General features: G+C 43.3%; 1 protein-coding gene and 1 long non-coding RNA gene across 3 annotated transcripts in view; both read right to left on the reverse strand.

Annotated features, from left to right (window-relative positions):
• Positions 1 to 394: 394 nt before the first annotated feature.
• LOC145652381 (uncharacterized) lies at positions 395 to 9063 on the reverse strand. 2 transcript variants are annotated; one of them, XR_014118606.1, is made up of 3 exons: positions 1639 to 9063; positions 1404 to 1477; positions 395 to 1177 (listed from the first exon to the last, which is right to left on the reverse strand). It is a non-coding gene; the product is annotated as an uncharacterized LOC145652381 (long non-coding RNA). The 2 variants fall into 2 exon arrangements; XR_014118602.1 differs by having other exon boundaries at positions 1404 to 9063.
• Positions 9064 to 9269: 206 nt separating this feature from the next.
• The window catches only part of trit1 (tRNA isopentenyltransferase 1), a 43186-nt gene continuing 24984 nt past the window's right edge, over positions 9270 to 27471 (reverse strand). Inside the window, exons 5-11 of the mRNA XM_081702097.1 lie at positions 25173 to 25303; positions 24956 to 25067; positions 19714 to 19826; positions 18692 to 18769; positions 12136 to 12245; positions 9743 to 9860; positions 9270 to 9630 (exon numbers count right to left, since the gene is read on the reverse strand). Coding sequence (XP_081558223.1) covers positions 9443 to 9630; positions 9743 to 9860; positions 12136 to 12245; positions 18692 to 18769; positions 19714 to 19826; positions 24956 to 25067; positions 25173 to 25303 — 850 coding nt within the window. The 3' untranslated portion in view covers positions 9270 to 9442. The remainder of the gene's footprint in view (positions 9631 to 9742; positions 9861 to 12135; positions 12246 to 18691; positions 18770 to 19713; positions 19827 to 24955; positions 25068 to 25172; positions 25304 to 27471) is intronic.

Consider the following 27471-nt stretch of genomic DNA (forward strand, 5'->3'; position numbering starts at 1 on the left):
CTACATTAACTCAGAAATCCTTTTTCTCAGGTAACTCATGATAATGTGATATTACAGGATGAAACACAGGATTGCAGCAGTAGTGTCGCTGTCCATGGTACTGAGGCTAAAATCCTCTAGTTTGTAAAGCAAAGCTAAACCACAATGATTCATTTAATCTAAACAGCGAGGCTGTGGTTTGATTCAAATCAAACCACACATGTCCACTAACACTGGTGACACTCGACCAAATATTTCCCGTTCTGTGTCAGTCCACAGAGCAATTTAACCAGTCCCTGCAGATGTTTAAACAAATCAGAATTCCAATTCTACCTGTTCAATTTCAGAGTTGTGTGCATATAGTCTACTTCCTAACTATTTTTTACCAAAATTAGGGCAGCAACAACAACAAAAATCACACTTTCTAACCACTTTAATTGGCTGCATTTCTTTAAGACAATAAATTTTAAGTTTAAATCCTACAAAAACAATGGCAGGTTCTCATGACATTTGTTACCCATGAATGTGCAACCTTCAGTAATATTATGGCACAACATGACTCAACATTCTTCATATAAAAAAAAATGCAATAAGAGCAATAAATAATAAAAACATTTATCAATAGCGATATAATCCTATCCATGGAGACACAATGGGTGTTTTTGGCAGATATTCACACTAGGGGGCAGCACAGATTAAGAAAACACAAGAACACACATTCATAACCAAAACTGCATTTTTAAAATAACATTAACTTATTTTATGGTCCTCATTATCTATAAATTCAGTGCATCTAAAATAAATATGAAAAAAGTAATTTTACATTTGTGTCAGTGGCCAGCAAAATCTGATCCAAGGAATAGTTATTTGGGTTGGGAAATACCCCCATTGTATGTTCATGAATTTCACAGTAAACAAGGATACTGCCCCTAATGCTCTTCAGTGCAGAAACAGAACTTAAATCATGTTCACTCCTTTTGGTCATTTTTCACTTTTTATTATCAGAACTTGTCCAGACATGCCCAGCCTGTCCAGTTAAGATGAAAACAATACATTAGAGGGACGCAGAGCAGGCTATCTGCAGCTGCCCAGCGCAGCGGGTGAAGGGAGGGCGGACACGCTCACTCCCGACTCCTGTAGCAGTGAAGACTTACTTTCGGGTGTTTCCAGGTGATGTCAGAAGCAGGTGGGATGGTTACTAGGCACAGGGCCAAAGAAAACACACCAGCCGTTAGCACTTTCACTGAGAGGGGGAGTGAGAAAAGTGAGAGAAGGAACCACAGCAAAGGGTTAAGAGGAACTGAGAGGTGTTTACTTCAGCCCCACAGACAGTTTGAGGCTCATTTGCTTGCTAATCTGTTTTATGACAACATCGCAATGTTTTTGGAGCAGTTGGAAACAATGTGCATATTTCTTCTGCTTACCAGTAAAGAATAAGATCTCTATCAGTTCTCCGCAGCTCACTGACACCAGTATTACACCTTTGGCCACTCTGCCTCTATGGGCGCAGATAAACCATGGCATGTGAAAGCAACATTACTTCCCCTCAATCAACAAGTAAATTACAACTTCACTGTACCCAATCCCTATAAAATCTACACCCACACAGCACTCCAATAACGAGCAGGTGTGCTGAAATTAAAGTATATACTACTTTACCTGTATTTGGACTCTAAAGCTGAACACATTTTCTATTCGGGATGTTACTCTGAGACAGAACCTCAAGATAAAAAGATGCGTGTCAATGTGTCAAAAGAAAACATTTAAGATATAGTGTTAAGTAACTTCTTGCTTAGTTCATACATCCACGACATAAAAAAAGACATAAATTACAATTTACAAAAATAAATAAATAATATCATTTACAAATCACAGGCCCAAAAAAACAAACACATGAGAACAAGATCATAGTGTTTATAATAGAACAAAAATATTTTTGGCCAAAAGACCAAAGGCAGTGGAAATTTCAGTCCTATTAGAAAGTTCTTTATATGTTTAAGAAATCAGCTGTTGCCAATGTTCCAGTTATAGGACTTAGTTACATAATTATGGACACAACGCCAGACCATGTGCTTCCTATAACATACTTCAGACAGTACAGGGACTGTGAAAAACTAGCAATGAAAGAGTTAAAGCTGCAGCAGTCAGTTACTGGTCCCACCCGCCAAAGCAGCTTATTTACATGCAAGGCATTTGGCGGGAAATCGCTCTCCACTTTGCCTTTGTGCCAGAGCTCCTCCTCTGCGGCCGGACCCGATGGCGGGAAAGACAGCGCGCTAACCCTCTAAACTGCAGAGTGCGAGAGCACAGCACAGCCACTCCCCTCCTCCATCTCCCGCGGCGACCAGTGGTCAGCAGTCCACACCGTACCCAGGCAACCAGTGAAAACACTCAGGCGTGCCGGCATGAAAAAAGAAAGGCAAAAAAAATAGAAAAAACCACAACCCAAAAGCAAGCACTTGATTCAGGACAGAAATACTACTCCCGACACAATAAACAAAAATGTGAACACGGTAAATGGAGGTGAATAAACTGAGTGGCAGTAGGAAAGAGTTGAGCGGGGCAGTGGGGGTGGGGCCAGGGTTCACCAGGGTTTAAGTACAAGACTGCCAGGTCTCAGAGATAAATGCAAATGCACTCAGACGTTCTGAGAGGAAAACATCCAGGAGACCTCAGAAGAGAGCACAGCAGAGTAGTTTTCTGAGGTACAGGGTAAACACTTCAGTACATACAGAAATCCCATTCCCCCCCCCCCCCCCTCCCCCAACACACACACTCTCAAAATAAGTACACAACACTCTCACCACATACAGACACTAAGGTCATACACCATAGTGACACTACATTCAGATAAATTAGAAAAGGACACCGTTCCTAGTGCAGAAATATTTGGGAAACATTTGACATTGTGGACATCCTAAATTGTGGGTACATATTTTTGTAATAAACATGTGTGAATAAACAATTCCTTTATTTAGGTATTAAAAGAACCTTTTTTTTTTTTTAAATTCACTTTGATATACATTTATTCAGGTGGTATTGCAAAACATCCTCTCTCATTTCCTCTGTACACACATGGAGCTACACACAAAACACACACCGGAAAGTAAATAGTCACTCCTTGTGTGTATTGTTGGTCTTTTCCTTATAATCCTGTGGTGATATGAAAGGAACGCTAGTCTTTACAGCGCACTATAAGGTGTGAGCAACTTTTCCTTTCTTTTCACTTCTTTAACTTCCTCAACTTGAATTATTCTTTCACACCAATTAGTTATTTCAATATATTATCAGCTCTTAATTTCCTTAACATTGCAAAGGTTCATTCATGTTTTACTACAGTACTGCTTTGGCAATACTGTAAATGAATATGGTAATGCCAATAAAAGCCTACTGAAGTTAACAGCTAGATTCCAGCTCCACAGGCATGTACCCCCGTCCCCGCCCCCGCCCCCCCACCCGCACACACACACTTCCTGTACCCCTTCAGACATCACAACTTCAACTTTTACTTAACAGAAAAGACATTTCATCAGACTTTAGACAGTCAGTTGCAGCGAGTTATGATACCCACAAGGTCAATAATGCCATTTTAACTGCAGTCTCGAGGCCTACCAGTTCCTGCAGCAGCTGAAGCCAGTGTCTGGAAGGTGGCCAACAGGATGAATGACATAAGCACACTGAGACGCATGAAGAGTGTGGTTAAATCCCAGGTCTAAAGCTCCGTGGCAGTGACTGGTTCCTTACAGCAGCCACATGCCTTGCCACTTCCTGTCCCAGGGGAAAGGGTTTAACGGGACGGCACGAAAACAGGAAGTCGAGGACGAGTGGAACAGCAACGGCAGGAAGAAAGAGGGAAAACACTAAGCGGAGGAGAAAACAGCAGCCCCTGTGTTGCATAAGCAGACAGGAAACGTGCAGGCCTGGGCCATTCTCTGCCCCATGCACGCCCGCCCGCATGCAGAGGAAAACACTGGACACACTACAAAAAACACATTTACCAAACACACACATCAACATACAGTTGACACTTTGATTGTCAATCATGCATATTCAGTTCATGTAGTTTGTGCGCGTGTGTGTGTGTGTGCGCGTGAAGTGTAAGAGAGAGAAAGTGCATTCCAAATGCATTAAGAAATCAAACTCAGTCTCTCTATGCACACCTCTGCTAGGAGTAATGTGTTTTTACACCTAGATATTTCCTTGCAAATTCTAAACATAAAAAGTAACCCAGAAGTCAGGGAGGTGTATAAATGTTGTAGTTACCAACAGCCTGTTAACACGATTGACCACAAAATTCCTGTGTGCATAAACCAATTTAATCTCCTATGCAGAACCGGTGGAGCCAGCTGGTTGACTTTGGTGAGCCTGCAGAGACAGTGTGAGCTTCTTCAATGCTGTGTTTCTGGGTCGGCTTCCTTGTCCTTGTCTGTGTGAGCAAGCAGCTCTCCTCCAGAGCCATATGCCCTGACATGCATGAACAGAGCATGGCCTCTGTGCTCTCAGCACTGCAGACTGAGCCTAAGACGTTTACCTGAGCTAATCCTAAAAGCACAAATGCAGGTGTGATCATGTGACAGGGTGGGGCTCCGACTGGAAACGTGATTTAATGGCGAATAGAGAGAACTGATCACAAATGAGACCTATGACCTTCCAATCTGTCACTCTGCCCCATATCATGGATTAGACAGCAGGAAGGAAGGTGTGCTCTTTTCCTGTCTGCACAGAAATGGCATGGCAATCTCTTGTGTTTCCACCCAGCTAGCAATGCAGAGTGAGACCAGTGTTATTGCCCGTTGACCAGGTGGCAGCCTCAGATGCATGCACATTAGAGAATCTGATACAGCCCCACCCTTTTATGTACCACCTGCAGTAGTACTCATGCCATGAGGCAAAGCAGAGGGAGAAAACAAAGGTAAAGGCCTTTTGGGGGGGCGGGTTGCTTCCAGCAGGTGTGGTTACATGATTGCACTACTGAACAGTTTCATAATACATTAGCCCTCCCCCGCAGGCATACAAAAACAGTAAAACACATTCAAATTAAATTAAATGCAATTTCTCATTCAACTGAGACAAAACACTAAAACACAAACAAACAACAGGGTGTGGTGGCAAGGTCAGTTAGTTGTTGGAGTGTGTGTCTAATCAGAGGAACATGAACAGGACTATACAGTTCGATGATTAGGGTATAGGGTATAAAACAAGACCACATCAGTGTAGGACCAGCCCAATGGAGCCTAAATGTGAGTCTGCTGTTCTTCTGCTACTGGACAGTAGCAGTCAGTCAGCACAGAGACAGAGAGGGACAGAGAGAAAGAAAGAGACAGAGAGATACAGAGACAGCCCAAGAGACAGGGAAAGAACACTACAGAGAGTGTGAGATAGAGGGAGGGAGAGAGCGCTCTCTCTCTAGGCAGGGCCGTGTAGGGGAGTAAAGCCGTGACAGCCCCGTTTCTCCACTGCCTTTATGTCCTCCACAGAGTGTACACTGTGACTTGCAAGGCTTTAAAATATGAAAGAAAGGGATGTCATATTATGTACATTATGATCTTGTTCAAGAAAATGAGAAAAAGAGAGGGGGGGGTGATTGAGAGAACACAAACGCACACAGGCAAGGGAGTGGAAGAAAATGCGGTGGTAATCTGAACACAAACACCAGTTACTAATGCACCGCTGGTAAATATTATTTCTGTGAGATGAACAAGCTCCTATCACAGCAGCCTTGTAGGTGTGAGACAGAGAGCGTTGGATAGTGAGGTCATGCCTGTGTTGCTAGGTGGACCCTCACTGCACAGTGTGCATGCATAGGAAACAGCTTCTCACTTGCTCCATATGTTGATATATACATCTGAGGAAGCCATTTTCAGTCTGTAAATTCAGATGCAAATGAGGCATTGTGCAGTGGCTTTTAAAAGAACTACTAGAAGAGACACTGTGGTAAAACCTAAACCTGAAAAAAATTCTGCCTGATTTGATCAACGTACAAATGAGGCAAGTGTTAGTCCCCACCTGCCTGTGCAACAGAGACAAAAATCCACAAACAGGTTATGAGAGAAAGCATATGCGGGAAAGAGAGAGAGAACATGGCACCAAAGACCGAAGGTTGAGCACAGGCACAGGAGCATGCGGGCTAACAGCCAACACAAACGGGACCACATCACCCAGCAGGCCTGCCAAACTCTATCAGCCTGGTCCATACCGCCCACACCCACACACACAGAGAGGAAAAGAGCTGGGTGTGGACAATGCCTGTACAGAGCAGTTTCCCCCGCTTTTGTAGTGACGGACAGGTCAGGCGTTTGTGTGGGTGCTGGCATGACGTCGCGGGCTGCATATGAGCTTGTGTGCGTGCCATGTTTGCTATGCTTTGCACACAACAGAGGCACATGGGATGGGACAGAGGGTAGAAATAGTATGGTGCAGGGGAAGGCAGCGGTGGCACTGAGAAGACACGCCCATGGATCACACCGCTGCTTCTGAGCAGGGAGTGGATGCACGTCACTGTGCATGACCCCACCCCCATGCCAGTCTGATGTCACACAATGACTATTTAAAGAGCTCAGCTATAATAGGTTTGGTTTGTGACTCTGCACTGTGCGGAGCTCCCCCCCCCGCCGCTTCTGCCAGGCTCACAAAACACTGCCCCTCGGAGCGACGCATGGACTCAGCTCAGCCTACACGGAACATCTGCATGGTTCAATGCTTGCGAAAAAAAAGGATGTCACAGAGCTCAGCCCTGAGAAGGCAAACACAGCTAGCCAGCATGTCCACACTTCACGGGTGTGAGTTGCAGCCACAGTCTGAACAAGGTCACAGAAGATAGCACCTCACAGCCCCTTGCAGATCAGCGAGTTTTTGCACCATCCAGTCATTCCGCTGATAATCACTTTCCCTGCCTGAAGAGTCCATGGTCCTGCTAGTGCCTGTTTCAGGGACAGCTGGAATTAAGCCCAGAACAGATTATCTACAATCATTTAAGGTTTAAATAAAGAAATGAAAAATAATGACAGTCATAATAGGAGTAATAATAACTCATAGCTTCTGTCATGACCCAATAAGATGCTGTCTGCATGTGCACAAACTGTTGCAGTGACTAAATGTACAAATATTATTCATCAAATTAATCACCAAATCAAATGATACCATTCACCCCTGGCTATCAAATCATCATACTAGTGCCCAATTTGAACACTAGTGTGTGTGCACTGAATTTGTTCCTATATCTAGGGAGGACTATCAGCCATTCTCTAGAAAGCCTCCTATCATTTTAGTTGGGAGGAAAAGATGTGTTCTAAACACCTTTATCAGACATGTAGCATCTACGTGTGTGATCGTGTTGCCATTGTCTAATTGTTGTGTTTTGCTGAAAAAGGGAAGCCTGCACTAGTGTTTGCATCTGCACTGGGGTTTAATATTTGGCTACGTCTGGCTACAGACTGTGAAGACTGTGTTTATTAGGCATGTTTGTCTCACCAGCTCCAGATGGCTACGTGTTTTGTCTAGCCGGATTAGGATTATGTGCCGATATGACATGCGAGTCTAAGACACATCCCACTGCCTCTCACAAACACAGGAGAGAGGCCTCGAGTTGATCAGGATTCAGTCACACTCACCCTTATGGACATTCCCACACCAACCCCACAGCAGATAAAAGTAGTAATATAAAGGCAAACATTACCACCTCGTAGCCTGTCAGCTCCTCTCACACGGAGGCTGCATTTGGACTTGACTCACTTATGGATTCACCTTTATTTTCATGTGTAAGGTCATGGAGCACAAAAATCTCCCTAACTTTTGAGCTCCATGCTGGAATGTTGAGCTGGGCCACACACTGACAGTGTGATCCCTCAGAGCCAACCTGCCCCACCCATGCTAACCACACATGCACATGGGCACAGAGATTACAGGCATCACCTTCTGTGTACATGCTTGAATCCACCACACGACCCACTTCGGGACTCTAAGGTACAGAGCAGAAAAGAGGTTTTACTGTTGTCTGCAGTGCCTGCATACATTAATGCAGTGAGGGGAGGGAGACGACAAAGAAATGGAAAGATTGGGTTTAGCTGAATTGCATATGACAACAATTGCCCAGTTTACCTCTTCCCCTCTCTCTCACACACACAGGTGGACACGTTTCTCTTTCCAAGAAGTTTTCTTGAAATAAACATAGAAGCCTGCCCATTTACAAAGCTAGTGCCACACCACAAATGCAGCTAGGGGCCAGGAACTCGCTTGCAGGGTTACTGCCAGGGATGTGTTTGCTAACAAAGATCTAAAACTGTGGCCCATTCAAGACAGATTTATGCAGAAATGGAACTGGCCATTTAGGCTTGTGACTGCCTTAACCAAACCTGACCCAGTTCTCTGTGGGTTAAATTATGCCATTAAAATACACTACAGACTTGCCCTGTGGTTTCTTATCAGTCACATGACAGCAGCAGTAAGACTGAACAAGTCAGCAAAAAAAAAAAAAAAAAAAAGGTAGGGTAAGTAGTGTGCAGTTGCGCTTACAGATCTAACCTGGCCAATATGTACAGTATTAGGTAACCAAACGTCTGCACTACAGATCACTATGTTACATGCGACTGACAAAATGTACTGAGTTACGCCACTACATCTTAATGCTAACTGTTTCATATGACCTCACATGATAAACTGATGTTAAAGGAGAACAGCTATGATGGAAATTAGTATTTGGGAAGCCTGATCCCCAATATGCATGATAACAGTTGCCAGTGTGTAGGTCTGCTCACAGCACCTCTGTTGAATGATCTTTGCCCTGGACCATGCTCTATGCCCCAGTTTAGAATGTTCTCCATTCATAGGACACTTAGCTTACCTCTCTCAGTGACGTTTTCCTGCCATAGCATGCACCCAGTGAGACTAAAATAACACACGTAGAGGTCAAGGCATCCAGGCTCTTATCAGCAATATTACACACAGTATGGCAAACTAAAACAGCATAAAAGGTAGAGCACCCACTCATACACACAACAGTACAGGCAAGTAAAATTCCTTTAATAAAACATTTGTGTGTGTGTGTGTGTGTGTGTGTGTGTGTGTGTGTGTGTGTGTATATATATATATATACATATATATATATACACATATATATATATATATATATATATATATATATATATATATATATACTATATACACATACGTATATATATATATATATATATATATATATATATATATACACATATACACACATATATATATACACACATATACGTATATATATATATATATACACATATACGTATATATATATATATATATATATATATATATATATATACACACACAATGTTTTTTTTTTGTTTGTTTTTTTACACACACATATATATACATACTCATGCTTCCTGTTTCATTGGAGCTGAGAAATTAGTTCCAAACACTCCCATTTCGCCAAAAAACTTTTTTTTTTAAATGCCAGCATCCAAGCTCCAGCACCTCACAGGCGTTGCCTGTCACTGTCCTGCTTCTCTAGTGCCTCTGGCTCCAAGCAGACCATGTCAGAGTCAGGGACAAGAGTAGAGGGGCTTGCTTTGGTTAAAACACTCTGTTGTGGCAAGGAAGTCAGCCCCAGTGTCTGACGGCTCTTCCGCACGTGATGCAGGTGGTTTTTGGACCTGAGATGAGCTAAAGAGGAAAACAAAGGGCATTTTAGACCTCTAAAATCACTCACCTGTGAATGTGCAATGAGAGCAAAAGACTGGAGTTACAGTGGAAATAAACAGGCCAGAGAACGCACCTGTCCACTCCAGGTCACCGATGATTACTTTTTGACACAGTTCACACATGTGGTGACTGCGCTTGTTACGTGGATTCTCCCATTCAATTCTGATTGGATCAACAGGCGGCTGCTCTCCCTGGACAAATTAGCAGAAATAGAATCAAGTGTTAAGCATTCACACCGTGTGCATACAAAGGCAATTTAACCTGGCTGTGGGCCCAGGAGCTACAGCTGGTCAGGGTCCCCACAGGTGTAGTGTAAAAAAAAAAAATAATAATAATAAAAAAAATAAAATAAAATAAACAGTATAACACATGCAAAAAAACAAACATAACTAAGTTCCCTCTGGACTAATACAGACAGATTACTCAAACCTTAGTAAGAACAGAAAACAAACGATAGCCTAGAGATGGCAATCAGCAGCACCACTCACTAAATGCAGATTCAGTAAAATAATAAAAATCACCAAAAAAAAAAGTCTCATTTCACAACACATACAGCAACAATAAATTCTGCAGTTCTGTTCCAACATAGGCAAAATAAAGAAAAGGTTAACTTTGGAAGTTTCCAATAACATGCAACCAAGGATAAAGAACCATGCTCAGGGGACCAAGAGCGGCAACTCGGCAGCAGAGGGGCTCGAAACAGCAACCTGCCAAGCACCCTAACCACTGAGCCACCACTTCCCAAATTATGGTATACATGATATCTTGTCCAACTCTGTCCCCAGTCTGTCGATCTGAGCTGTGGAAAGCCTTGTGTAAACTAACTTTCCCCTTTCTTGACTCTGTATGTCAGCTTTGTAAGCATCAGATAGTGTTGGAAACGTATGTTTTCTTGTCATCTCAAGCTAGATGAACACATTAAGCTCTGAAATTGCTGAATCCCACATTACAAAGAAGAAATGTATACATTTGTTCATTTTCTTCAGTAGTGCCTTGGGCTGATTCTGTATAGTATATTTCTGGTGATGATCAGCTAAGATCATTCATTCCCAATAACGAATGTGAACTGTACATGGTCTCCACTGAGCAAAAAGGTTCTTCTCTCTAATGCACAAATGCAGACATTTATATGTGCTCCACATAATACGGGCATTATGCCAGCATTGACCTCTGCAGCTGTTAATATCTTTGTTCATCTTCTGTAAAGTGTTTAAAACTGTGTTACACAATTTTTCTCCAGTATGACTAGTAATGAAGAAAACCTTCTGGAAACGTTCTTCAATAAATCCCTCTAGAGAAGCGTACTTCAGTATAAATGTAAGGGGTTACATCAGCCATGGAGTCTACAGTAATTAAGTATTGTGATGTTTTTACTTGGCTTATGATTTTATGATTTTCACAAAGTACTTGTCTCATTAACCATAGAAATTACTGGAACAATACACACACGCAACCCCAGACTGGTTTTTGAGTTGGGTTTTCAATAGTTACACAAGAAGCACTCTGGTTGATGTGGGCAAGCATAGCATTCCTTTGCATTTCACAGCCTTAGTGCTCAGATATGCCAACATCTGCACGTTTCTAGTCACTGTAACCTTCACAAAATGGATTTGTACGTTCACCCATTCCCCAAATATCTTGCACACTGAACAGAAAAAAACTCCCTTGAGAGGGAGAGTGACACAGCAACTCTGATCTGACATTCACCGCTGCTTAATTTGTGACTGAAGAAAATCTTAAGGGAGGAAAACATTTTGTCTTTGATGCTTTGATGCACTCAGACGCAGATAATTCAGTATCTGTATTCTGATGAGATTTTGGTTCTTTTATGGCCCAGAAAGTATGAATGCAGTTGCCTGTCTTAGTTATGGACCAAGGTCCAAGAAAAAAGGCTCATTATTGCTATTGCCTGCACTGCAGCTGGGCTGCTCAACAGTTTGTGGCACAGATGCAACGCTGTCCTTAGCTGCCATGTTAACAGAAGATGTAGTGGACATGGCCTGGATGGACAGAAGCATCAATGTAGTAGTACTGGTCATATCCTCCCTCTCATCTACCAGCAATTTCGGGTCCTCTGAGCTAGCTGTCGTCACCATTATTATTTGACTCAATGCTACATCTTTGGTAGTGGGGCTAACAGGCCAGATATTTGACTTGACTCCTTAGATTGTGGTGGTAAATTTAAAAAATCTGTTATTTGGGGAAAAAATTCATATCAATTCATATCAATCATCTTAATCTGATGGATGGCAAATATGACTGGTACTTTAAAAGCCCAGACTAATAATGACATCTTCAGCACTGCCTCTTTTGCCCTGCAGATGATATCGATACAAGGAGCTGTCTGACAGGAAACCAGCAACTAACCTCCACAGGCTACTTCTGACGATATAGTCACATTACAAACCATTTTGATTTTGGGGAGGGAAGAGCAGGGTATAGCAAGATTGGATTTATAAATCAAACCTTCTGTAAGCAGTTTAGTATGTCCATGGCAGGACTGAGGACCGTTTGCTCCCAGCGGGACACATCCGTTACATCAAGGCCATAAACAGGTGGAACACTTCTCCCCGGCCCTAAAAAAACAACACAAATAGTACAGTCAGCTCCCACAACCAAAGCCCACAACACAATTACATTTTATCTGTTACAGTGCATTTACAAGTGGGAATATATGAAGGTGAGTACACAAAATCAGCATTGAATGGGCACAACTCTGAGCAGAGAAAAGCCAAATCAGGAAGAGTGGATCAGATCAGGGTAGAGAGCAGAGCGGGTCGGGGCAGAGAGCAGAGAAGAGGAGAGCAGGGTGCGGCTGAGCAGAGTAGGGTGGGGAAGAGCAAAACAAGATGAAGCAGAGTGCGAAGAGGGAGAGCTGAGCAGAGAGAATGTCATGCGGAGAAAAGAGAATGGAGACTTCACTTCAGCCAGGCGAAAAGGCAGACAGAAAACAGGCAGGCGCACACCAAGAAAAATACCTTCAAATAGCTATTTGGTGAGACCATGTGCTTAGACTACATCTTATCAGACTTGGACACAAGGTGAAATGCCTTGAACATTACAAATGCCTACAGCCAGTGTCACACACTGACTCCTTTGGTTTAAAGAAAGTGAAGAAAATCATTTAGACTTTCAAGAATCTGATGTACTTAACTTGGGTCTCAGCATGGGATGCAAAGCTGACTGAGTCCTCAAACAAATGATCTAATTGGTGTCTAAATGATCAAATAGGGCCTTTACATCTGATAGGAGCCGTACCACTCCTGGGTTAATCCTATTAGCTACAATGGTTCAATTATCCAAATCAATTACTGGGTAATCTACTCCAAACAGCATTAACCAATATAAGTCAGAAAGACCAAAAGGCAAGGTTTCAGCACCTCAACTCTTATGTTTACTGCCCCAGGGGCCATCTGGGCCTCAGCTAATTGGCAGTGTGTTGCACTATACAAAGCACCCACTTCATCCAAAATTACCCCGGTGGGTGGCCAACCTTCGGTCATCTTTGTGGGGGAAAAAAAAGCTGATTATATCAAATGGCTACATACCCTCTTAAGGAATAATGACTAATGCCTTTTAGGTTTATCTTTAGCACAGTCCAGTCAGTGAAATGCACTAAAGTCAATTCCAGTACTTTGCTCAAAAAGCTTAATTACTTCCTGAAAAACTGATAAATGCACAAGAAATCTGTGTTTTCCAGCAGGGTTTGCCTCCTCCACTGACTCCCATCATGACCAGAGTCAGGGACAGTGAAAGCAAGCCTTAAAGTACACTTGACTGTCAAATATATTCCAACTCCTTTGTTTATTTTCAGAGGAAATTCCCTTTACACCAGGTCAAATAACGGTCCTCAATGAGGCACCTTTCAGCGGGTATTTGGGCAGGTGCAGCAAACACGACCAGTAAAACAACATCACAACCCACACAACCTCTTATAGCAAGGCAGAAAAATGAAAAAAAAAAAAGGATAACACCCATATCAAACATCAGCAAACATGATCTATTCCACCTGATGGTCATAATCAACCACAGCAAGAGAGGCTATGAGAGCGTGGGAGGAGCCCCAGAGCCTGACCCCCTCGAGTAACCCTAGCCCCTCAGTGTCAAAGGGAGAGGATCTCGCCACAGCCAAGCACCCTCCAACCATCAGGAGGGGATTTTTACACATTCCTCAGGTCTGAACTCTGTGAAGCCGGAAGGGAACAGAGCATGTCTCAGCAGGGCAAAGGCTATTTTTTTTTATACAAACTTCAGTAAATGCGCATAACAAAAACGTTTATATGCAAATAAACATTCAAATTTAAACAAATATCCCTGCTTGTGGCAACCTACTGAAAGGTTTGCTCAATGCTTATATCACTAAAAAAATAATAAGCGTCTAAGGTAGTGCCCTCATGCCTTATGCAAAAATATCTTACTTTTATTAGCTGTTTACAACTAGTGTATATATAGATAACATATCAATATGAAATAGTAAAAAACACAATACTTCCTCATCAGTAATCTAAATCACCTCAAAAGTACTCTGTGTACAAGGCAATATGATAAGAAATAACTGTCCAACAACATCCAAAGGTAAAAGCTCTTTTAGTGAACTGGACAACTTAAACTGGTTATAATGTACATACACACACACACACAGACACCAGGTTCTCCAGGTATTTTCTCCACTCTTCTCCACACCCACAGCCTGTGTGGAAGGAGTATACCTCAGCCTCCACCACACGCTGCCACCCGCCGGCTGCTGTCGGCGCCCTTAATCACAGTTGGAGTTTCTCTCCCCCGCCTGCTGTCCCTTTGTCCTCTGTTATGTTCCAACGACAAGAGCGACAGCAGGTAGGCCAGCGCCGGAGCACCTGGCTTACCTGAGCCATGCGGCAGGCAGAGAAGGCATGCCTGCCTCTGTTCAGCTTCTCCCCTCTCCAGGCCCAGGGGACAGAGGGCTCAGGGAAGCGACTCTCACGTGGGGGATGACAGGTGCTGGACGGACGGAGCCCCTGCTTTTAACCTCCAATCTGGGTAAAATCTAAGTCAAATAATCCTGCCAGACCTGGGGGGCCAGCAGCGCAGGGCAGGCTTTCTAATCGCAGGGCTCTCGAGTGTCATGCATGGCATACTCTTCCTGCAGCATGACTGAGCTAATGATAGACAGGGAAAGGGCCATCAGAGGGCATTCCACAACATCACACCTGTGCTGCCAAGATCAGCGGTCCAGGAGGAGAGCACAGCGCACCTTTCTCTGACTCACAGCTATAGCTACAGGACTTTGCTCCTCAGTATGATAAAGCCTCAGTCATTTGTGTGTGTGAGACCCTGTTTGTGTTTGTGTGTGACGGGCATGTGTGGTGTTAAAAAGTGCAAGGGGTAATGAAATAGCCTTGCATTTCATCTGTCTGTTATCAAAACATCACCTTGGCAAATGGCCTTACTAAATGAAAGTTGAAAGTTTATCTTAAACGGCACACGCACACACACACACTTGCATGCAGACACAGGGCACACAATAACACTCCGACATGACAATAACACACACACACACACACACACACACAAGATGACAGCTGACAGGCTTAAACAGTGAGTACATGTGTATGGGATAGCTTCTGTAACAGAGGGAGAGAGACAGAAGTAGCTGTGCATCATGTAAGGGGACACTTTTCAGCGTCGCACCTGTTGCACATGCTGCTCGGGTTTCCCGTGCTGCTGACAAAAGGCAAAGAGCTGTTACTTAATGCTCACATGGGCACCACACAGATGCCTTATGCTTCCTTAGAATGGACTCAAACCATCTCCTTTCAGTAAGCACTCATACACAAGCACACACCACTGCACAGTATCTCAGTCAGAGAAAAAAGCAAGTGTGATCATCCACAATAGGCCAATTAAGTTCAGTAACTTGTGGGCTACTCCCCAGAGCACGTGCATCTCACACACACACACACACACACACACACACACACACACACACACACACACACACACACACACACACACACACACACACACACACACACACACACACACACACACACACACACACACACACACACACACACCTACCTCTGTGGGTAGCTTTCTGTGCCAAGCCACTATGAGCTCAGTCTGGACCAGGCCTCATCATTCAAAACACTCGCCTGTCTAATTCAATAATACAGCCCAATATACATCCAACAATGGTCTGTGTTTTTCAGCTGGGTTTGCCTCCTCCAATGACTCAAATCGGGGGGGACTGATTTACACATCCTTGGCCAAATAAATGAAACAGTGTGTTCACTGATCCATTATAAAACAGTGTCTGATTAGAGACACAGTTTTAAAAGACACTACTAACACAGAAACTTTGTTTCCTATAGACACATATCAAAATAGAAAATAGAAAAAATAAATGAATAGCCACTAAAAATAAATGCAGCCACTACTCTTACAATCACCAACTCAAAACATACATACTTCCACAAAATTGTCCAAGAATAGAGGGCAGTACTTATAGTGTAAAAACAAATCATTGAAAAATATTAAGTTTCATTTTTCAAAAGGCACAAGTGTCAAAACACTTTCAACATGTTTTGCCAATAGAAAAGGGAAATTAGTCCAACCCGAAAAGTAAATTAAAGATTTACTCTGCAAGAACAAGCAACTGTATTAGCCATGCTTCAGTTTCATTGCCGGATCTTTTAAGTGTACATATTGTACAGAAGTGTACACAAAACTCAATAAAAGACCGCAAGCACTACCTTCAAAAGCTCTGAGCAAAGGTGTAAAATTACTTGAGCCTTATGTGCTGACGGCTGGGTCTTTGGAGTGTCTAGTTAAAGAGTGGCTTGGATGTTTTTTTGCTTGGACTCTAGTATTTCATACTATATAACCAAACTTACAACAACCACATACACATATATATAAAGAATTTGGGAAATTATACAAGGTCCAGATTCACATTCTTACAGCAAGAAAAAGTTTGATGTTACTATGACTATTATCTGCTCGTTAGTGATGCTCGCCATAGGTTTGGCCCATGACTTCAGCAGCCCATATCCCAAGAGGCTCAGATCCACAACTGGTTTCCAGGCAGTCAGCTAATGCTGACTGGATTAGAGTGGTCATCTGAGGGAGTGGGGGAGGGAATCAGGGCTAAACCATGAAAACAACCCACAAGGGAGTCCAACAAAAGCAATGTAAATACAGCAAGTGGCCTAGTGGCGTGTGCAGTTGCAACAGCATGGGCCAAGCACATGGGTGTAGGAGAGTGGGTCAGTGCTGAGAGGTGGTGGAGGAGCCCACGGGCTTAAGCGCAGCTCAATGAGCAGCTGAAGGAGGCGCAGGAGGCCAGAGAGCATTACCCTCATAGAACAGCGTGATGTAATTAGAATGAAGAAGCATTTGGTAGAGCGATGCGTAGGGCAGACCCTTCTTTAGGCCCTGACAGGCAGCTAATGTAACACATGGTTCACATGCACAGGGGGTGCGAGGATGTGTCAGTCAACCTTTGTAGTCAGTTCCAAGGGCTGTAGGCAAGTCCAAAAACTAACAAATAAAAACAATGAAAGTTAAACATAGTTTTAAAAGAAAAACACAATGCACCTTCACAATCAAAACAGTGGTGGTGCAAGTCCCTATACATTCAACAAGCACATTTTACTCTTCGTCCTTGACTAGAGCCCTCAGCCTCCATGCCTTTCACCTCTAAAGCAGTCTCCCACACCTCTGCAAGCCCTCAGGTCCCCCACAGAAGACCTTATGGCAGGCCCAGAGGCTGGCAAGGAGCAGGGCCCATATGGCAGGAGACAGACACTCACTTAATCAGATTTAGCCACCGTTTCCACCCCATCCCTTTAAGCTCTAACCAGATTTCTCACCAAGCCTTCACCCCTCTCTCTTCTGCTTTGCTCCATGCTGTGCTAAGGCAGGCAGAGCCTGCAAGCCATGCATGGGGAAACAATGAAACCTGATCGGGGGGGGTCTCGCGACATAAATGAGGCACTGGAGGAAATCCGAGCCCCACTCAGTCTATTGTGGAAGAGGGGTAAGTAGAGGAGGTGTCTGTGTGGGAGGAGGGCCAACGTGCAGTCAACGAGGAGGAAGGGGCCAGGATCAAAGGAGGTCCCACAGGATGGTGAGCCATTACAGGAAGAATGTGAACAGCGTGGAAAGGCTAGATGGACGGATGGATGCATACATGGCGGGAGGGGTAGGAGGAAATGCGCGAGGGCAGAACTCAAGTTCACGGGGAAAACCGAGCCCCAAGCGTATCTGGTTACAGAGCGTCCTTAAGGCTTTTTTCCTCCTCCCTGCTTTATTTGAATGCGGAAACAGGGCTTGAGCGCAGGCCTTGAGTGCAACTGTTCCTTCTTAACAGCTGCTTTGCTCTTTTACCCAGGCAGAATTCAGGCATGGTGCCTGCAGCCCGGAGGTGCCAGAGAGCATCCCAAGCGGAGCCTATGCGGGGTAGTTTTTCCTGCCTTGTTTGTGTGTTTAATGGCCTGTGCGAATCCCATCTCGTTAAAGGCAGCTGTGATTGCCTGGCCAACAGACCATGCTGAGAGTGGAGGAACACAGGAACACACACACAGTCTCTGCTAAGAGTTCAAAAATACACATCAAGTGCATTCGATCATCTGAGATGTGCATGTACTGTGTGCTGATCCATTCAGCAGAGTGGCTCATAGAGCAGACAGCCATATGGAGAGGAACTGACAGGTCTTTTCCCCAGGCAGCAAGGCTTTTTCCGGAAGCCTGCATTTAGCAACTGCTGGCCCTGTTGTTTGCAGAATAGTCCAGTGACACAGAAACTTGTGAGTGTGTTATGTTACCCTGAGCAGCAGCCATAAATCTACCACACACGCGTGCACACACATACGTATGCACATGCGCATACACCGATAAATATTAAAATATAGAAAAAAGTAAGGAAGAGGAGCATAGATGGTAGAAGCCGAACCAGACACACTAGAGTTGAGAATTTCTCTGCCTGAGGATATAGAAGAGATAAGGAAGAGCTGGCATTGTGGAGGGAACAGACTCTTACTTTTCAGGAAGCGGTTACACACCCACTTGTTCTGCTTTCGAGCGTAGCGCCGTGCTGCCTGCTTCAGGGCCTCGATACCTGACAGAGGAAGATCGAGACACACAATTTGCAAATCTAGCAATGCCAAAAACTTTTCCCCCCTCATTTTTGTAGAAATGGCACTGTCAGCTTTCTCCACATAACTCAGTAAACCTTTCTTCCCAGCTTCTCTCCATCACATCCTTCAATGGGTTTAGAAATTGACTGATTACTGCTATATAAGCATGGTTAAGGATGTGAACCTCAAGCTTCAGTGGCCTACAAAAACATAGTGGCAGTTGCAAGGGAAAGTCAACAGAAATCAAACCAAGATGAGATCAGTGTTATCATCTGTTATCCCCATTGAAAAAAGGGCTTGACCATTACAACACAGGAGATGAGCGTAGCTTCTTAGATCTACATGGTGAGTGAGTGAGTGGATAAAAGAGAGAGTGAGAAAGTGTGAGTGGAGTATGAATGAGATTGAGAGAGGGGGACGGTGAATGAGAGAGTGAAAGATGAAGAGTAAAATGCTATAATAAATTGATGAGTGTGAGAGTGATTTAACCACATGAATTATGATCTTTTATAAGTTTAAAAAAATGGTTTTCCTTCCTCTTAGTGTTATTATTTTAATTGCTTCTTTCCCAAAACATTCAGTACATCCCTTTACTGCACATGGTGTGAAATTCAGCCAGTTAGAAAGTAAGGAATCATCTTTGAGGCTAATATCGAGCGAAACCCATCCCACAGATCAGACAACCCTGACAAAGATCAGATGTATTACAGAGCGGCAGCCGAACAGCAGGGCTTTCAGAAATGTTCAACTGCAAAAAAAGCATCAAGAACACCTCCATCTTTCACCAGCTTGTTGGCAAAAGTTTGAAGCAAAAGGCAAAAGGTGTTGGGTTTCTCCGTCACAGCCGTAGAAGTGTGACCTCTCAAAGTGTACAAGGAGGACAGCAGCTAGCAGTGCAAGACCCGCTCAGTGATTGGCATCTCACCTTTCTTCTTCTGCCTCTCGCGCACTTCCTCGCTGACGTCTCCACCAGCAGTGAGATACTCGTGAAATTCTTTAAGCCCAATGGACTGGAAGATGCCATGCTGGTAGTCCTGACTGCAACACAGATTAGAACAAGCATCTGAAACTGGCAGACTAGTTGAATCTATGACACTTCAAGATAAGAAGGATTTTGAGATACCTGCTATTGCCTGGAAATCCAGATAGTGTGCTGCATTGGTACTTATTTCATTTTGCGATACCTCATCATATTGATGGTTTTCAACACACCCCCACATGCAACACACTGACAATGCGTCAGTTCAAGTAACCCACCTGCCCTCAGACAAGAGAGCAGCAACCAGCCCAATGGCAGAATGCAGACAGGGAGTGGTCAAGATGACAAAGGCAGTAAAGACTTGTGCGTGTGTGTACATGCACAAAAGCCAGTCGGAGAGAAAGACAGGAGAGGAGAGTGAAGTGTGACCTTCCTGCTCTGTGATGGCACCACAAGTGGAAGGAGAGACGAGTGGAGGAAGCAAGGCAGACAAAGGCAGAGCGAAGAGACGGGTAAACGAGAAAGCTTGGAGGAGGAGACAGCCAGCGGGGGGGGGGGGGGGGGGGTTGGGGGCTGGGTGGCCAGTTCAGGGAGGTGTGGCCAACCACTGCTGCTAGTCCAAGCAGAGACAGTAGCCAAGTGTAGGGTGGAGGGGTGGGCAGGCTGGGGGGGGGGTCTCAATTGTCGCGACAGAACTCCGGGCAGCCAGCCAGCAGCACATCAATTCTCCGCAACCCCACCCATCTCAGGCGGAGCCCAGAGAGCGCTGTGTCATCAACATCCGCCAGCCCTGCATCCCCAGGACACGCATGCATTCCGCACTGCGGCCAATCAGCCAATATCAATGCACAAGCAGCAAATGGCAGCACAGACTAAAAAAAAAAATCAATAATCAACACTGATAAGTAAGGGCAACTGTGTGCATTTCACTGCAGGCCCTCTAATAATGTCTAGCAGTGAACAAACTTCACAAAGAAACAACCCAATACACTCCTGCAGAGAAGGCAACAGCAAAGCTAGCAGCTTTAGACCGGCATACTCCTAGTGATCAGCATAACTGATTCAGTCATTCATCCTCAACAAATTTTCTTTTCTGTCTGTCTCTGTCAGTCTTTCTCTCTCTCCCTCTCTTTTTGTCTGTCCCTCCATCTTTCTCTCCACAACCTCAGCCTAACAACCCAGACAACACTCAATCACTGTTAGGCCGACTTGTGAGTAAAGACATCGACCCATTCCCCTTCAGACACCCCAAAACTATTCCAAAACAAAAGCAGTATTCTTTACTTTTTTCACTTTTCAGGACTATAATCCTCCACCACCTCAACCAAGTGAAAATGTCTTGTTCATGGAAGATGAGGTGAGAGATTGCTCCACCCCAAACAGCTTTTTATGTTTCCAGTGCTGCTCTTCCATTTTCAGCTGATTGGCCTTCTATCAGAAGCTGTGAAACCAGTCACTGACTCAGCTCCTCTATAGCATGCCATCAAATCTATAACCATGAGGAAAGATTACACCAGAGATTACAACAGAGGTTACAACAGAGGCCTGAAACCACCATACCGTTGACAGCAGCATCTCTCTGAAAAAAAATCTAGTAATTTGAGCCTTCAGTCTGCAGAAACACTTTTTTAATATTTCCTCATAAAACAAAAAATACAAAGACTTATTAGCACCTTAAGTGATTAAATCTGACTGGAAAATACACACACACACACACGTAAAGAAATTTAAACAACACAAAATGCCAAAAACATATGTCCCATTTCTGTCAGTTAATAAAGCCTTTTTAAATTTTTTTTTATACAGGAGGTTATGCTTCCACCAGCTTTTGGTGAATGTATCGTAAGGTGGATGGGCATGCTCTTCTTCAGAACCTCCATGTACCTGACCCCATTACCAGCACTACGTTTCACACACTCTGTATACCATTGCTGAGTCCAGCTGCCAAAGAAGGGTTTCCCCCTGTGTTTTAGAGGCCAGGCTGCCTGGAAGGCTTATTTCATTCACCTGCATGAGCATACACAAGGGAAGAATGAATGAATGCAGTACTTCAATACATGGCAAATTAATTCAATGCTTTTGAGTTTTTTTGGACCAAAAAAATGACATTTTATTTTAAGGATATGTGCATTAAGTAAAATTATAGCTTGCATAAGCCTAATAGTTTGCCAGTACCAAGACATCTGTATTGCTGTGAACAAGCTGCATAGTCTGACATTAAAAATCACTGAGCAACATTAAGAAGGAGGAAAAAGAGAACAAAAAAATATTAGTCAGTTGATACTAGTGATGGAAAATGACAGTTCCTCCATTTGTAATGTCAGCAGGAGCAATGACAGAAACGGCAGTGAAAAATCGAAAAACCATCAGAAGGCAGCTCCAGTAACACTGCACACTGCCATCTCAGCAAAGGCAGGCCAGCCTGTTATTTGTGTGCATTCTGTTGTGCATGTTACACAATCACTAAAGTGGTAAAATTTAAAGTAACAGTAAACACTTAATTGCATGCCGCAGAACATGTAGAAAGATAAGTAGATTTATATCATTGCTGGTATAAAAGATCAACCTAGATAAAAGCCATATATGTAAATTGTAATACGTTTTTTAATTGAAACACTAGCTGGAGCTGTTAATAACTGAAAACACTTTAGTTTAATCTCTCAAAATCTGGATAAAACTCTCTACAGAACATCTGCTGTCACTTTCTGATGGAACAGCACTGGCTTTCCACACAGAACTGCAACATTCTGATGAGGAACTTCTCCGGGAATACCACACTGCCAGCAAGCACAAGCAGGGAACCTAACACAAAAGTATCCCAACTTTGGGGAGGCGAGCACACCTCGGGCCCTCGTTCACCACATGAGACACTGATACTGGGGTAGATGCCCTTCAAACACACAGTGATGAAGGAAAAAGTGAATAGACCTTTTAACTACTAAAAATAAACTACAGCCTCACCTTGGCCTTCCGTTTCATCGAGCCACGGCCAGCACCATAGCGACTGACCCTGCCCTCGATGCCTCTGCCTTCACCCAGACACACCAAACCCACCAATCAGACAACAGGAGACAGAGGCTAATATGTAAACAATATTTAATGAAATTTTAAAAAACACTGATATAACTGTAAACCTCAGAGCCTATGTGGACTTAACAGACTGGTTTAACAGTGCTTGTAAAAACACTAGTGAAATCACAAATAAGGTAACATCATACAGTAGTTTCTGCATTCTCATCAAAACTATTGTTAAATACAACAGTGAAAACTTGTGGTTCACAAAAGAACTGAGTGCCCTACAGATGCCTGAAGAATCTAAATCTGGGACTGGGAAAGTACAAATGAGACAGAAGCCAGTTCAACTCTGCAATAAGATCAGCTAAAAGGAATCAGAATGACAAACTGGAACAAACATCTGCTAACAAAAGACTGCTTGTCAGTGTGTAAAGCTGGAAACAAGTACAAAACTAACCCTAATGCTATGAACACACCTTGATTGGTCTCCCTCAACAAATTTGACACACAATAGACTTCCAACGGTCAACTCAACAGCAACCTAACGCAGCAACTTCAGTCAGCAACTTCACGCCCTCAAGAAAGATTAATGTCCCCCACTCTACTGCAGAGCCACACCCAACCCCACTGAAAAACCAAATACTTCCTCCATGCCTCCATCACAGCCTTCTAATCAGCAAACAAGATGTGCTAGGGCTATTCAAGACTGTAAAAAAAGGCAGATAGACCAGGCTGTGGAACTCTATACATGCTAAAACACTGTGGTTGGAAGCCAATCCCAGTCATCACAAGAGCACCTCAAATAATTACTGTCCTGGTGCCCAGGGGAAGAAATGTGTTATTGTTCCTGTACTAAAAAGGACAAAATGGCCTCTCAGTGACTAAGGTGCTATTGTCCTACTTACATCTGAGTGATCAAAACATCTCAAAAGGCACTCACCTTCCTTAACACTGCTACTCAGTCCCTTTGCAGTTAGAACAGAGTCAACGGATCCGTGGATGATTGTGTGAATATGAGCAAAAGCTCCATACTGGCTTATGTTTGTGGACTTAACCACAGCAGACAACCCAATCACACTCAGAACTGAAAGTATATCAGCCCATTTGCAAACAGATCTACAGACCTGTTTCCTGAGAAATCAGGACCAGCATGTTCAAGTGGGTACCCATTTCTCAACTGGTGAAAATATCAGTACAGGCACACTACACGGATCTATGCTCTTTCTTTTGCTCCATTATCTGTACATCTGTGACTGAACTGCCTCAGCAGAATCCTCAGCAGCACATGCTGATTATTTCTGGAGCTAAATAAACTTAGCTTCACAGAAGCATCACTGAATGGGTGATTGCTTCTCTTGTCCACAAACCAAGAGTAGTGCATTACTGTATGAGCCAAGTCACACAACCCTGGAACAAGGAATATGCCCACCAAGACTCCTATGGATCCCTGAAGTAAGCAGTCAGATTCTCTCAAGTGTCATATCAGTTCTCCTATGCACAACGTCCCACTGTTCTCTTATCACTGTTGTTGGCCCTCACACCTCTTGTGCTACAGAAGTATCTCATCGTACATGTTTACACAGCTGTACTCTTCACTCTGCAATGTTACACAAATGATGGGTGAAATAAGTGCTCTACAGGTTGTTTGCCCCCGTGTCCTATGAATTTGTCTACAGTTACATACGTTAGTAAAGTCAGTGCACCTTTGGCACCTGTTAGTGTTATATTTTGTTTTGAGCCATTTCCAAATTCCTGTACTTGATATATATAGGAAAACAACAGGATTCTTATTCAAGCTTCTTGAGATGTTTTCCATTCAATCAGGTTTAATCACACAAAACAAAGAGAATATTGATGGATTCCTACAGAGGTTTCTGATATCCTTTTAGGAGTGAGTAACTTAAGTACACTTTGATGTCCCTCCTTGCCTACAGTCTACAGGAACACAAAGTCCTAGCAACATGCAGAAACATGTTAAACATTCCAACTCCAGAAAACAGGTTTTGCCTGTTACAAATCCCATATAGCAATTCACTGCCTCTTAATAAATACAGAGAATATTTGGTTAGGAGAAAACTACGTTCATCTCATAGATAACTGCATCTGTGCTGAAGTGGTTTAATTACATAAAATACATTTATTACATCCAAACAGGTAAACTGGAAATATTCACCTGTTATCCTGGATTTTTTTTTCATTGAAACGCTTGTGAAAATCTTTCAGCTCATCAATCAGGCCTGAAGACAACATCTTATCCACACGCTTGTCCAGCCTCTCATCCAAAGCTACAAGGGGAGGATTGATACAGAAAAAAATAAATGGAAAATTAGAAGCAGTCATCATCATCCAGAGCTCTGGGTAATTCACATAGGCTGGAGGATCGGTCATACCATCCATATTGGAGTGAAGCCAGAAGATGCAGGGCTCAGAGAAACGCAGATCATCTCCACCATCATGCCCTTTCTGCTCCTCTAAAATACGACTGTGTGGAACTCCTGTCTGCTGGTACACCTGAAGACTCCTGTCAATCCAGTTATTGACTGTTAACCGCAATCAACTGCATTTGGTATTTGTGTGGCTATGGCTCTAATAAAAATCTGACAGGTTTATACAAAAAAGAAAGAGAGATAAGCAGACTTGAAGATGCATTTTATGTGTTTAAATACCATTCAGAAACAATTACACATTCCATTCTTAAACTCTAACAGTCATGAACTCTTGATGGTAAAATTTAAAAATCTGCGGTTTTTTTTCCTCCCTCTCTCTAGTATTGCACATGTAAGCATCACCTGGATTGACTATAAGAAAGTATATGACTCAGATACTTGAATGCCTAGTTCTGTATAAAAATAAATAAATAAATAAATAATAAAAATCAATAAAATCAAAGGATGTTCATCCAGATTTACAAGAATATCACTGGAATCTGGGCTGTAAAACCGTGGTTGGCTGAGACAAAGTGATCAGGAAAGCGGGAACTGAACTATGACAAGGCCCTATAACAGACCCGGAGGACATCTACAGATGCCTTTAGATCCTCCAATAATACAGGAAACATAAGGCAGAAACAAGAACGATATTAACATTCATCTACTTCCATAGGGTAAGGCAGGTACTCAAAAGTCATGTGAATGGAAATAAGATCATCAAAGCCATAAATACATATAACCTAACAGACATCAGGTGCCCAAGAGGCATAACATGCTGGCCAAGAAAAGAACTGGAATCTGCCAATGTCAAGACCAGAAATCTCCTCACAACACATGGGGCACTCCATATCAGAGCCAACATCCCAAGGCTGCAAGACCTACTGACCAGGGTGAGACACGAAACCTCATGAATACATTTACGGCATTTAGCTGACACTTTTATTCAAAGTGAAACTCGCATATTATATAGATTCACTACATGCAGAGTGATCCATTTCAAGCATTTATTTAATTTAATGTTGATGCTTATGGTCTACAGCCAATGAAAACCCAAAAGTCAAAATATTGCAAAAAAGTTCAATATTGTAGACTCATGGTGTCACACTCTAATCAGCTAATCAACACAAAACACCTGCAAAGGTTTCCTAAGCCATTAAATGGTCCCTCGGTCTGGTTCAGTAGGCTACACAATCATGGGGAAGACTGCTGACTTGACAGTTGTCCAGAAGGCAGTCACTGAAACACTCCACAAGGAGGGTAAGCCACAAATGGTCATTGCTAAAGAAGCTGGCTGTTCACAGAGTGCTGTATCCAAGCATATAAATGGAAAGTTGAGTGGAAGTTAAAAGTGTGGTAGAAAAATGTGCACAAGTTACAGGGATAACCGCAGGCTTGAAAGGATTGTCAAGAAAAGGCGATTCAAGAATCTGAGGGAGATTCACAAGGAGTGGACTGCTGCTGGAGTCACCACACACAGACGTATCCAGGATATGGCCTACAACTGTCGCATTCCTTGTTTCAAGCCACTGATGACTCAGAGACAACATCAGAAGCATCTTACCTGGGCCACAGAGAAAAAGGACTGGACTGTAGCTCAGTGGTCCAAAGTCCTGTTTTCAGATGAAAGTAAATTTTGAATTTCATTTGGAAATCAAGGTCCCAGATTGTGGAGGAAGAGTGGAGAGGCACACAATCCAAGCTGCTTGAGCTCTAGTGTGAAGTTTCCAAAATCAGTGATGGTTTGGAGAGCCATGTCATCTGCTGGTGTTGGTCCACTGTGTTATATTAAGTCCAAAGTCGGCACAGCCGTCTACCAGGACATTTTAGAGCACTTCATGCTTCCCTCTGATGACAAGCTTTACAGAGATGCGGATTTCATTTTCCAGCAGGACTTGACAGCTGCCCAAACTGCCAAAAGTACCAATACCTGGTTTAATAGCCACAGTATCATTGTGTTTGATTGGCCAGCAAACTCACCTTATCTAAACCCCATAGAGAATCTATAGGACATTGTCAAGAAGATGAGACACACCAGACCAAACAATGCAGACGAACTGAAGGCTGCTATCAAAGCAACCTGGGCTTCCATAACACCTCAACAGTGTCACAGGATGATCGCCTCCATGCCACGCCACACTGATGCAGTAATTCATGCAAAAGGAGTCCCGACCAAGTATTGAGTGCATATACTGTACATACTTTTCAGTAGGCCAACATTTGTGTATTAAAAACTATTTTTTTATTGGTCTTATATAAGATT

This window comes from Electrophorus electricus, chromosome 2 (assembly GCF_041902795.1).
Source record: "Electrophorus electricus isolate QZ-2024a chromosome 2, ASM4190279v1, whole genome shotgun sequence".
NCBI lineage: Eukaryota > Metazoa > Chordata > Actinopteri > Gymnotiformes > Gymnotidae > Electrophorus > Electrophorus electricus.